We start from the raw sequence: 14,302 nt of genomic DNA on the forward strand, positions 1-14,302 counted from the left end.
AGCTCCCTCTAAGTTGTCCCATCAAACACTCCCAGTGCAGGTACAGCACGGGTTAGATACAGAATAAAGCTCCCTCTACACTGTCCCATCAAACACTCCCAGGGCAGGTACAGCACGGGTTAGATACAGAGTAAAGCTTCCCCTACACTGTCCCATCAAACACTCCCAGGGCAGGTACAGCACAGGTTAGATACAGAGTAAAGCTCCCTCTACACTGTCCCATCAGACACTCCCAGAGCAGGTACAGCACGGGTTAGATACAGAGTAAAGCTCCCTCTACACTGTCCCATCAAACACTCCCAGGGCAGGTACAGCACGGGTTAGATACAGAGTAAAGCTCCCTCTACACTATCCCATCAAACACTCCCAGGGCAGGTACAGCATGGGTTAGATACAGAGTAAATCTCCCTCTACACTGTCCCCATCAAACACTCCCAGGGCAGGTACAGCACGGGGTTAGATATAGAGTAAAGCTCCCTCTACACTGTCCCATCAAACACTCCCAGGACAGGTACAGCACGGGTTAGATACAGAGTAAAGCTCCCTCTACACTGTCCCATCAAACACTCCCAGGGCAGGTACAGCATGGGTTAGATACAGAGTAAAGCTCCCTCTACACTGTCCCCATCAAACACTCCCAGGGCAGGTGCAGCACGGGTTAGATACAGAGTAAAGCTCCCTCTACACTGTCCCATCAAACACTCCCAGGACAGGTACAGCACGGGTTAGATACAGAGTAAAGCTCCCTCTACACTGTCCCATCAATCACTCCCAGGGCAGGTACAGCACGGGTTAGATATAGAGTAAAGCTCCCTCGACACTGTCCCATCAAACACTCCCAGGGCAGGTACAGCACGGGTTAGATACAGAGTAAAGCTCCCTCTACACTGTCCCATCAAACACTCCCAGGGCAGGTACAGCACGGGTTAGATACAGAGTAAAGCTCCCTCTACACTGTCCCATCAAACACTCCCAGAGCAGGTACAGCACGGGTTAGATACAGAGTAAAGCTCCCTCTACACTATCCCATCAAACACTCCCAGGGCAGGTGCAGCACGGGTTAGATACAGAGTAAAGCTCCCTCTACACTGTCCCATCAAACACTCCCAGGGCAGGTACAGCACGGGTTAGATACAGAGTAAAGCTCCCTCTACACTGACCCATCAAACACTCCCAGGACAGGTACAGCACGGGTTAGATACAGAGTAAAGCTCCCTCTACACGGTCCCATCAAACACTCCCAGGGCAGGTACAGCACGGGTTAGATACACAGTAAAGCTCCCTCTACACTGTCCCATCAAACACTCCCAGGGCAGGTGCAGCATGGGTTAGATACAGAGTAAAGCTCCCTCTACACTGTCCCATCAAACACTCCCAGGGCAGGTACAGCACGGGTTAGATATAGAGTAAAGCTCCCTCTACACTGTCCCATCAAACACTCCCAGGGCAGGTACAGCACGGGGTTAGATACAGAGTAAAGCTCCCTCTACACTGTCCCATCAAACACTCACAGGGCAGGTACAGCACGAGTTAGATACAGAGTAAAGCTCCCTCTGCACTGTCCCATCAAACACTCCCAGGGCAGGTACAGCACGGGGTTAGATACAGAGTAAAGCTCCCTCTACACTGTCCCATCAAACACTCCCAGGGCAGGTACAGCACGGGTTAGATACAGAGAAAAGCTCCCTCCACACTGTCCCATCAAACACTCCCAGGGCAGGTACAGCACGGGTTAGATAGAGAGTAAAGCTCCCTCTACACTGTCCCATCAAACTCTCCCAGGGCAGGTACAGCACGGGTTAGATACAGAGTAAAGCTCCCTCTACACTGCCCCATCAAACACTCCCAGGGCAGGTACAGCACGGGTTAGATAGAGAGTAAAGCTCCCTCTACACTGTCCCATCAAACTCTCCCAGGGCAGGTACAGAACGGGTTAGATACAAAGTAAAGCTCCCTCTACACTGTCCCATCAAACACTCCCAGGGCAGGTACAGCACGGGTTAGATACAGAGTAAAGCTCCCTCTACACTGTCCCATGAAACACGCCCAGGGCAGGTACAGCACGGGTTAGATACAGAGTAAAGCTCCCTCTACACTGTCCCATCAAACACTCCCAGGGCAGGTACAGCACGGGTTAGATACAGAGTAAAGCTCCCTCTACACTGTCCCATCAAACACTCCCAGGGCAGGTACAGCACGGGGTTAGATGCAGAGTAAAGCTCCCTCTACACTGTCCCATCAAACACTCACAGGGCAGGTACAGCACGAGTTAGATACAGAGTAAAGCTCCCTCTACACTGTCCCATCAAACACTCCCTGGGCAGGTACAGCACGGGGTTAGATACAGAGTAAAGCTCCCTCTACACTGTCCCATCAAACACTCCCAGGGCAGGTACAGCACAGGTTAGATACAGAGTAAAGCTCCCTCTACACTGTCCCATCAAACACTCCCAGGGCAGGTGCAGCACTGGTTAGATACAGAGTAAAGCTCCCTCTACACTGTCCCATCAAACACTCCCAGGGCAGGTACAGCACAGGTTAGATACAGAGTAAATCTCCCTCGACACTGTCCCATTAAACACTTCCAGGGCAGGTACAGCACGGGTTAGATACAGAGTAAAGCTCCCTCTACATTGTCCCATCAAACACTCCCAGGGCAGGTACAGCATGGGTTAGATACAGAGTAAAGCTGCCTCTACACTGTCCCATCAAACACTCCCTTGCAGGTACAGCACGGGTTAGATACAGAGTAAAGCTCCCTCTACACTGTCCCATCAAACACTCCCAGGGCAGGTACAGCATGGGTTAGATACAGAGTAGAGCTGCCTCTACACTGTCCCATCAAACACTCCCAGGGCAGGTAGAGCACGGCTTAGATACAAAGTAAAGCTCCCTCTACACTGTCCCTTCAAACACTCCCAGGGCAGGTACAGCACGTGTTAGATAGAGAGTAAAGCTCCCTCTACACTGTCCCATCAAACACTCCCAGGGCAGGTACAGCACGGGGTTAGATACAGAGTAAAGCTCCCTCTACACTGTCCCATCAAACACTCCCAGTGCAGGTACAGCACGGGTTAGATACAGAATAAAGCTCCCTCTACACTGTCCCATCAAACACTCCCAGGGCAGGTACAGCACGGGTTAGATACACAGTAAAGCTTCCCCTACACTGTCCCATCAAACACTCCCAGGGCAGGTACAGCACGGGTTAGATACAGAGTAAAGCTCCCTCTACACTGTCCCATCAAACACTCCCAGGGCAGGTACAGCATGGGTTAGATACAGAGTAAAGCTGCCTCTACACTGTCCCATCAAACACTCCCAGGGCAGGCACAGCACGGCTTAGATACAAAGTAAAGCTCCCTCTACACTGTCCCTTCAAACACTCCCAGGGCAGGTACAGCACAGGTTAGATACAGAGTAAAGCTCCCTCTACACTGTCCCATCAAACACTCCCAGGGCAGGTACAGCACGGGTTAGATACAGAGTAAATCTCCCTCTAAGTTGTCCCATCAAACACTCCCAGTGCAGGTACAGCACGGGTTAGATACAGAATAAAGCTCCCTCTACACTGTCCCATCAAACACTCCCAGGGCAGGTACAGCACGGGTTAGATACAGAGTAAAGCTTCCCCTACACTGTCCCATCAAACACTCCCAGGGCAGGTACAGCACAGGTTAGATACAGAGTAAAGCTCCCTCTACACTGTCCCATCAGACACTCCCAGAGCAGGTACAGCACGGGTTAGATACAGAGTAAAGCTCCCTCTACACTGTCCCATCAAACACTCCCAGGGCAGGTACAGCACGGGTTAGATACAGAGTAAAGCTCCCTCTACACTATCCCATCAAACACTCCCAGGGCAGGTACAGCATGGGTTAGACACAGAGTAAAGCTCCCTCTACACTGTCCCCATCAAACACTCCCAGGGCAGGTACAGCACGGGGTTAGATACAGAGTAAAGCTCCCTCTACACTGTCCCATCAAAGACTCCCAGGACAGGTACAGCATGGGTTAGATACAGAGTAAAGCTCCCTCGACACTGTCCCATCAAACACTCCCAGGGCAGGTACAGCATGGGTTAGATAGAGAGTAAAGCTCCCTCTACACTATCCCATCAAACACTCCCAGGGCAGGTACAGCATGGGTTAGATACAGAGTAAAGCTCCCTCTACACTGTCCCATCAAACACTCCCAGGGCAGGTACAGCATGGGTTAGATACAGAGTAAAGCTCCCTCTACACTTTCCCATCAAACACTCCCAGGGCAGGTACAGCACGGGTTAGAAACAGAGTAAAGCTCCCTCTAAGTTGTCCCATCAAACACTCCCAGTGCAGGTACAGCACGGGTTAGATACAGAATAAAGCTCCCTCTACACTGTCCCATCAAACACTCCCAGGGCAGGTACAGGACGGGTTAGATACAGAGTAAAGCTTCCCCTACACTGTCCCATCAAACACTCCCAGGGCAGGTACAGCACAGGTTAGACACAGAGTAAAGCTCCCTCTACACTGTCCCATCAGACACTCCCAGAGCAGGTACAGCACGGGTTAGATACAGAGTAAAGCTCCCTCTACACTGTCGCATCAAACACTCCCAGGGCAGGTACAGCACGGGTTAGATACAGAGTAAAGCTCCCTCTACACTATCCCATCAAACACTCCCAGGGCAGGTACAGCATGGGTTAGATACAGAGTAAAGCTCCCTCTACACTGTCCCCATCAAACACTCCCAGGGCAGGTACAGCACGGGGTTAGATACAGAGGAAAGCTCCCTCTACACTGTCCCATCAAACACTCCCAGGACAGGTACAGCACGGGTTAGATACAGAGTAAAGCTCCCTCTGCACTGTCCCATCAAACACTCCCAGGGCAGTTACAGCATGGGTTAGATACAGAGTAAAGCTCTCTCTACACTGTCCCATCAAACACTCCCAGGGCAGGTACAGCATGGGTTAGATACAGAGTAAAGCTCCCTCTACACTGTCCCATCAAACACTCCCAGGACAGGTACAGCACGGGTTAGATACAGAGTAAAGCTCCCTCTACACTATCCCATCAAACACTCCCAGGGCAGGTACAGCATGGGTTAGATACAGAGTAAAGCTCCCTCTACACTTTCCCATCAAACACTCCCAGGGCAGGTACAGCACGGGTTAGATACAGAGTAAAGCTCCCTCTAAGTTGTCCCATCAAACACTCCCAGTGCAGGTACAGCACGGGTTAGATACAGAATAAAGCTCCCTCTACACTGTCCCATCAAACACTCCCAGGGCAGGTACAGCACGGGTTAGATACAGAGTAAAGCTTCCCCTACACTGTCCCATCAAACACTCCCAGGGCAGGTACAGCACAGGTTAGATACAGAGTAAAGCTCCCTCTACACTGTCCCATCAGACACTCCCAGAGCAGGTACAGCACGGGTTAGATACAGAGTAAAGCTCCCTCTACACTGTCCCATCAAACACTCCCAGGGCAGGTACAGCACGGGTTAGATACAGAGTAAAGCTCCCTCTACACAATCCCATCAAACACTCCCAGGGCAGGTACAGCATGGGTTAGATACAGAGTAAATCTCCCTCTACACTGTCCCCATCAAACACTCCCAGGGCAGGTACAGCACGGGGTTAGATATAGAGTAAAGCTCCCTCTACACTGTCCCATCAAACACTCCCAGGACAGGTACAGCACGGGTTAGATACAGAGTAAAGCTCCCTCTACACTGTCCCATCAAACACTCCCAGGGCAGGTACAGCATGGGTTAGATACAGAGTAAAGCTCCCTCTACACTGTCCCCATCAAACACTCCCAGGGCAGGTGCAGCACGGGTTAGATACAGAGTAAAGCTCCCTCTACACTGTCCCATCAAACACTCCCAGGACAGGTACAGCACGGGTTAGATACAGAGTAAAGCTCCCTCTACACTGTCCCATCAATCACTCCCAGGGCAGGTACAGCACGGGTTAGATATAGAGTAAAGCTCCCTCGACACTGTCCCATCAAACACTCCCAGGGCAGGTACAGCACGGGTTAGATACAGAGTAAAGCTCCCTCTACACTGTCCCATCAAACACTCCCAGGGCAGGTACAGCACGGGTTAGATACAGAGTAAAGCTCCCTCTACACTGTCCCATCAAACACTCCCAGAGCAGGTACAGCACGGGTTAGATACAGAGTAAAGCTCCCTCTACACTATCCCATCAAACACTCCCAGGGCAGGTGCAGCACGGGTTAGATACAGAGTAAAGCTCCCTCTACACTGTCCCATCAAACACTCCCAGGGCAGGTACAGCACGGGTTAGATACAGAGTAAAGCTCCCTCTACACTGACCCATCAAACACTCCCAGGACAGGTACAGCACGGGTTAGATACAGAGTAAAGCTCCCTCTACACGGTCCCATCAAACACTCCCAGGGCAGGTACAGCACGGGTTAGATACACAGTAAAGCTCCCTCTACACTGTCCCATCAAACACTCCCAGGGCAGGTGCAGCATGGGTTAGATACAGAGTAAAGCTCCCTCTACACTGTCCCATCAAACACTCCCAGGGCAGGTACAGCACGGGTTAGATATAGAGTAAAGCTCCCTCTACACTGTCCCATCAAACACTCCCAGGGCAGGTACAGCACGGGTTAGATACAGAGTAAAGCTCCCTCTACACTGTCCCATCAAACACTCCCAGGGCAGGTACAGCACGGGGTTTGATACAGAGTAAAGCTCCCTCTACACTGACCCATCAAGCACTCCCAGGACAGGTGCAGCACGGGTTAGATACAGAGTAAAGCTCCCTCTACACGGTCCCATCAAACACTCCCAGGGCAGGTACAGCACGGGTTAGATACACAGTAAAGCTCCCTCTACACTGTCCCATCAAACACTCCCAGGGCAGGTGCAGCACGGGTTAGATACAGAGTAAAGCTCCCTCTACACTGTCCCATTAAACACTCCCAGGACAGGTACAGCACGGGTTAGATACAGAGTAAAGCTCCCTCTACACTGTCCCATCAAACACTCCCAGGGCAGGTGCAGCACGGGTTAGATACAGAGTAAAGCTCCCTCTACACTGTCCCCATCAAACACTCCCAGGGCAGGTACCGCACGGGGTTAGATACAGAGTAAAGCTCCCTCTACACTGTCCCATCAAACACTCCCAGGACAGGTACAGCATGGGTTAGATACAGAGTAAAGCTCCCTCTACACTGTCCCATCAAACACTCCCAGGGCAGGTACAGCATGGGTTAGATACAGAGTAAAGCTCCCTCTACACTATCCCATCAAACACTCCCAGGGCAGGTACAGCATGGGTTAGATACAGAGTAAAGCTCCCTCTACACTGTCCCATCAAACACTCCCACGGCAGGTACAGCATGGGTTAGATACAGAGTAAAGCTCCCTCTACACTTTCCCATCAAACACTCCCAGGGCAGGTACAGCACGGGTTAGATACAGAATAAAGCTCCCTCTACACTGTCCCATCAAACACTCCCAGGGCAGGTACAGCACGGGTTAGATACAGAGTAAAGCTTCCCCTACACTGTCCCATCAAACACTCCCAGGGCAGGTACAGCACAGGTTAGATACAGAATAAAGCTCCCTCTACACTGTCCCATCAAACACTCCCAGGGCAGGTACAGCACGGGTTAGATACAGAGTAAAGCTTCCCCTACACTGTCCCATCAAACACTCCCAGGGCAGGTACAGCACAGGTTAGATACAGAGTAAAGCTCCCTCTACACTGTCCCATCAGACACTCCCAGAGCAGGTACAGCACGGGTTAGATACAGAGTAAAGCTCCCTCTGCACTGTCCCATTTATCACTCCCAGGGCAGGTACAGCATGGGTTAGATACAGAGTAAAGCTCCCTCTACACTATCCCATCAAACACTCCCAGGGCAGGTACAGCATGGGTTAGATACACAGTAAAGCTCCCTCTACACTGTCCCCATCAAACACTCCCAGGGCAGGTACAGCACGGGGTTAGATACAGAGTAAAGCTCCCTCTACACTGTCCCATCAAACACTCCCAGGACAGGTACAGCACGGGTTAGATACAGAGTAAAGCTCCCTCGACACTGTCCAATCAAACACTCCCAGGGCAGGTACAGCACGGGTTAGATACAGAGTAAAGCTCCCTCTACACTGACCCATCAAACACTCCCAGGACAGGTACAGCACGGGTTAGATACAGAGTAAAGCTCCCTCTACACGGTCCCATCAAACACTCCCAGGGCAGGTACAGCACGGGTTAGATACACAGTAAAGCTCCCTCTACACTGTCCCATCAAACACTCCCAGGGCAGGTACAGCACGGGTTAGATACAGAGTAAAGCTCCCTCTACACTGACCCATCAAACACTCCCAGGACAGGTACAGCACGGGTTAGATACAGAGTAAAGCTCCCTCTACACGGTCCCATCAAACACTCCCAGGGCATGTACAGCACGGGTTAGATACACAGTAAAGCTCCCTCTACACTGTCCCATCAAACACTCCCAGGGCAGGTGCAGCATGGGTTAGATACAGAGTAAAGCTCCCTCTACACTGTCCCATCAAACACTCCCAGGGCAGGTACAGCACGGGTTAGATATAGAGTAAAGCTCCCTCTACACTGTCCCATCAAACACTCCCAGGGCAGGTACAGCACGGGTTAGATACAGAGTAAAGCTCCCTCTACACTGTCCCATCAAACACTCCCAGGGCAGGTACAGCACGGGGTTTGATACAGAGTAAAGCTCCCTCTACACTGACCCATCAAGCACTCCCAGGACAGGTACAGCACGGGTTAGATACAGAGTAAAGCTCCCTCTACACGGTCCCATCAAACACTCCCAGGGCAGGTACAGCACGGGTTAGATACACAGTAAAGCTCCCTCTACACTGTCCCATCAAACACTCCCAGGGCAGGTGCAGCACGGGTTAGATACAGAGTAAAGCTCCCTCTACACTGTCCCATTAAACACTCCCAGGACAGGTACAGCACGGGTTAGATACAGAGTAAAGCTCCCTCTACACTGTCCCATCAAACACTCCCAGGGCAGGTGCAGCACGGGTTAGATACAGAGTAAAGCTCCCTCTACACTGTCCCCATCAAACACTCCCAGGGCAGGTACCGCACGGGGTTAGATACAGAGTAAAGCTCCCTCTACACTGTCCCATCAAACACTCCCAGGACAGGTACAGCATGGGTTAGATACAGAGTAAAGCTCCCTCTACACTGTCCCATCAAACACTCCCAGGGCAGGTACAGCATGGGTTAGATACAGAGTAAAGCTCCCTCTACACTATCCCATCAAACACTCCCAGGGCAGGTACAGCATGGGTTAGATACAGAGTAAAGCTCCCTCTACACTGTCCCATCAAACACTCCCACGGCAGGTACAGCATGGGTTAGATACAGAGTAAAGCTCCCTCTACACTTTCCCATCAAACACTCCCAGGGCAGGTACAGCACGGGTTAGATACAGAGTAAAGCTCCCTCTAAGTTGTCCCATCAAACACTCCCAGTGCAGGTACAGCACGGGTTAGATACAGAATAAAGCTCCCTCTACACTGTCCCATCAAACACTCCCAGGGCAGGTACAGCACGGGTTAGATACAGAGTAAAGCTTCCCCTACACTGTCCCATCAAACACTCCCAGGGCAGGTACAGCACAGGTTAGATACAGAGTAAAGCTCCCTCTACACTGTCCCATCAGACACTCCCAGAGCAGGTACAGCACGGGTTAGATACAGAGTAAAGCTCCCTCTGCACTGTCCCATTTATCACTCCCAGGGCAGGTACAGCATGGGTTAGATACAGAGTAAAGCTCCCTCTACACTATCCCATCAAACACTCCCAGGGCAGGTACAGCATGGGTTAGATACAGAGTAAAGCTCCCTCTACACTGTCCCCATCAAACACTCCCAGGGCAGGTACAGCACGGGGTTAGATACAGAGTAAAGCTCCCTCTACACTGTCCCATCAAACACTCCCAGGACAGGTACAGCACGGGTTAGATACAGAGTAAAGCTCCCTCGACACTGTCCAATCAAACACTCCCAGGGCAGGTACAGCATGGGTTAGATACAGAGTAAAGCTCTCTCTACACTGTCCCATCAAACACTCCCAGGGCAGGTACAGCATGGGTTAGATACAGAGTAAAGCTCCCTCTACACTGTCCCATCAAACACTCCCAGGACAGGTACAGCACGGGTTAGATACAGAGTAAAGCTCCCTCGACACTATCCCATCAAACACTCCCAGGGCAGGTACAGCATGGGTTAGATACAGAGTAAAGCTCCCTCTACACTGTCCCATCAAACACTCCCAGGGCAGGTACAGCATGGGTTAGATACAGAGTAAAGCTCCCTCTACACTTTCCCATCAAACACTCCCAGGGCAGGTACAGCACGGGTTAGATACAGAGTAAAGCTCCCTCTAAGTTGTCCCATCAAACACTCCCAGTGCAGGTACAGCACGGGTTAGATACAGAATAAAGCTCCCTCTACACTGTCCCATCAAACACTCCCAGGGCAGGTACAGCATGGGTTAGATACAGAGTAAAGCTTCCCCTACACTGTCCCATCAAACACTCCCAGGGCAGGTACAGCACAGGTTAGATACAGAGTAAAGCTCCCTCTACACTGTCCCATCAGACACTCCCAGAGCAGGTACAGCACGGGTTAGATACAGAGTAAAGCTCCCTCTACACTGTCCCATCAAACACTCCCAGGGCAGGTACAGCACGGGTTAGATACAGAGTAAAGCTCCCTCTACACTATCCCATCAAACACTCCCAGGGCAGGTACAGCATGGGTTAGATACAGAGTAAATCTCCCTCTACACTGTCCCCATCAAACACTCCCAGGGCAGGTACAGCACGGGTTAGATACAGAGTAAAGCTCCCTCTACACTGTCCCCATCAAACACTCCCAGGGCAGGTGCAGCACGGGTTAGATACAGAGTAAAGCTCCCTCTACACTGTCCCATCAAACACTCCCAGGGCAGGTACAGCACGGGGTGAGATACAGAGTAAAGCTCCCTCTACACTGTCCCATCAAACACTCCCAGGACAGGTACCGCACGGGTTAGATACAGAGTAAAGCTCCCTCTACACTGTCCCATCAATCACTCCCAGGGCAGGTACAGCACGGGTTAGATATAGAGTAAAGCTCCCTCTACACTGTCCCATCAAACACTCCCAGGGCAGGTACAGCACGGGTTAGATACAGAGTAAAGCTCCCTCTACACTGTCCCATCAAACACTCCCAGGGCAGGTGCAGCACAGGTTAGATACAGAGTAAAGCTCCCTCTACACTGTCCCATCAAACACTCCCAGGGCAGGTACAGCACGGGTTAGATACAGAGTAAAGCTCCCTCTACACTGTCCCATCAAACACTCCCAGGGCAGGTACAGCACGGGTTAGATACAGAGTAAAGCTCCCTCTACACTGTCCCATCAAACACTCCCAGGGCAGGTGCAGCACGGGTTAGATACAGAGTAAAGCTCCCTCTACACTGTCCCATCAAACACTCCCAGGGCAGGTACAGCACGGGTTAGATACAGAGTAAAGCTCCCTCTACACTGACCCATCAAACACTCCCAGGACAGGTACAGCACGGGTTAGATACAGAGTAAAGCTCCCTCTACACGGTCCCATCAAACACTCCCAGGGCAGGTACAGCACGGGTTAGATACACAGTAAAGCTCCCTCTACACTGTCCCATCAAACACTCCCAGGGCAGGTGCAGCACGGGTTAGATACAGAGTAAAGCTCCCTCTACACTGTCCCATCAAACACTCCCAGGGCAGGTACAGCACGGGTTAGATATAGAGTAAAGCTCCCTCTACACTGTCGCATCAAACACTCCCAGGGCAGGTACAGCACGGGTTAGATACAGAGTAAAGCTCCCTCTACACTGTCCCATCAAACACTCCCAGGGCAGGTACAGCACGGGGTTTGATACAGAGTAAAGCTCCCTCTACACTGACCCATCAAACACTCCCAGGACAGGTACAGCACGGGTTAGATACAGAGTAAAGCTCCCTCTACACGGTCCCATCAAACACTCCCAGGGCAGGTTCAGCACGGGTTAGATACACAGTAAAGCTGCCTCTACACTGTCCCATCAAACACTCCCAGGGCAGGTACAGCACGGGTTAGATACAGAGTAAAGCTCCCTCTACACTGTCCCATTAAACACTCCCAGGACAGGTACAGCACGGGTTAGATATAGAGTAAAGCTCCCTCTACACTTTCCCATCAAACACTCCCAAAGCATCACGAACTGCACCAGTGAGACATTGTGGCCTCTCTGTGTCAGTACCAGTTAGTGCCAAGACTTCTGTGCCCTTCTGCCCACTCAGAGCTGTGTTCAGGCTGGCCAATTGTCATTTCACATAGACGCTTTCGAGGTGGCAGAGAGAGGAGATGCAGACCATCAGTCTGGGCAGAGGAGAAAATGAAATTTATTTTGCAAATGAGTATTTGAGTCGCAGGAATTCTCTCAGTGATGCAGTCATTAATAATGAACAGAATGGCATCTGCCAATCTACACGCACTGACTTCCTGATCTGAGTCACACACCAATGGGAAGGGAGCTGAAACGGGAGTCATCAAGCAGGGGAGGGGTCTCTGTGCCAGGGGAGGGGTCACTGTGCCAGGGGAGGTGTCTCTGTGCCAGTGGAGCTGTCTCTGTGCCAGGGGAGGGGTCTCTGTGCCAGGGGAGGTGTCTCTGTGCCAGTGGAGGTGTCTCTGTGCCAAGAGAGGAGTCTCTGTGCCAGGGGAGGGGTCTCTGTGCCAGGGGAGGTGTCTCTGTGCCAGTGGAGGTGTCTCTGTGCCAAGAGAGGAGTCTCTGTGCCAGTGGCGGTGTCTCTGTGCCAGTGGAGGGGCCTCTGTGCCAGTGGTGGGGTCTCTGTGCCAGTGGAGGGGTCTCTGTGCCAGTGGTGGGGTCTCTGTGCCAGGGGAGGTGTCTCTGTGCCAGGGGAGGGGTCTCTGTGCCAGTGGCGGGGTCTCTGTGCCAGTGGAGGGGTCTCTGTGCCAGGGGAGGGGTCTCTGTGCCAGTGGAGGGGTCTCTGTGCCAGTGGCGGGGTCTCTGTGCCAGTGGAGGCGTCTCTGTGCCAGTGGAGGTGTCTCTGTGCCAAGAGAGGAGTCTCTGTGCCAGGGGACGGGTCTCTGTGCCAGGGGAGCGGTCTCTGTGCCAGTGGCGGGGTCTCTGTGCCAGTGGAGGGGTCTAAACTTTTCCTTTCTTGCTGCAGACTGATGGGAACAAGCTCCAAAAGGACCTGAAAGCGTATCTGCACGCTGTGCGAGGTATGGAGCATCACTCAGCTCTCTGGTGACTCAGTCTATTTCTGTGCACTGATTAAATCTCCTTGTTCCCTGAGAGTAACACTCCCTCGCTGTCTTTCATGGTTTTTTTTGCCCCATTCTCTTCTGGTAGCACACACTGCCACCCGCTTAATGGAGACGCCAGGTAACCAATGCCCATTGTGCTCCTGAGCCATATAGACCTGTGTGTCTCTCTCTTTGTGAGGTTGCCCAATACTGGGCTCTGCTGTGCTGCTCCCCACACTCAAATATCTTGCTGGATAGCCTCCATGGTCTCTGTCTGGGTTCAGACACAAGAACATAAGAATTAGGAGCAGGAGTGGGCCATACAGCTCCTCGAGCCTGCTCCGCCATTCAATAAGATCATGGCTGATCACTGACCTCAACACTTTCCCGCCCGATTCCCCATATCCCTTGATTCCCCTAGAGTCCAAAAATCTATCTATCTCAGCCTTGAATATACTCAACGACTGAGCCTCCACAGCCCTCTGGGGCAGAGAATTCCAAAGATTCACCACCCTCTGAGTGAAGAAATTCCTCCTCATCTCAGTCCTAAATGGCCGTCCCCTTATTCTGAGACTGTGACCCCTAGTTCGAGACTCCCCAGCCAGGGCAAACATCCTCCCTGCATCTACCCTGTCAATCCCCCTTCAGAATACATTAAGACTGCCTCCTTGGGTACCAGAGGATGCCGGACATCGGTGGAAATGTCCCTTCTGGGACATTGAGGGAAAACAGGCCCAAAAAAAAATAATGAAAATCTCCACAGAAAGTGGCAGAGCTGATACAATATAGAGAAAAATAGATACAGACAGCAGGGATTTGAAGACTTAGGTTTCAGATGTGTATGAGTTGACATTGGGGGTCTTATCCAAATGGCCAATCTCCACATGTGTGCTCGGGATATTGGAGTGTGAGGGGCCTCACAGCCAAGTCCGATCCTCTCTTCACGCCCAGCTCCCAGCAGGAGTCACTGGATAGTGATCGGGAG

The 14,302-nt window shown here is 51.8% G+C and overlaps 1 protein-coding gene across 2 annotated transcripts in view; it reads left to right on the plus strand.

Moving 5' to 3' along the window:
• The window catches only part of LOC147096970 (uncharacterized), a 1,290,222-nt gene that overhangs the window by 1,179,699 nt on the left and 96,221 nt on the right, over positions 1-14,302 (plus strand). For both annotated transcript variants that reach the window (XM_085972683.1, XM_085972684.1), the window contains one exon: positions 13,239-13,293. In XM_085972683.1, coding sequence (XP_085828809.1) covers positions 13,239-13,293 — 55 coding nt within the window. The remainder of the gene's footprint in view (positions 1-13,238; positions 13,294-14,302) is intronic.

This window comes from Somniosus microcephalus, chromosome 33 (assembly GCF_052327205.1).
Source record: "Somniosus microcephalus isolate GS21.2 chromosome 33, FLI_Smic_1.0, whole genome shotgun sequence".
Classification (NCBI taxonomy): domain Eukaryota; kingdom Metazoa; phylum Chordata; class Chondrichthyes; order Squaliformes; family Somniosidae; genus Somniosus; species Somniosus microcephalus.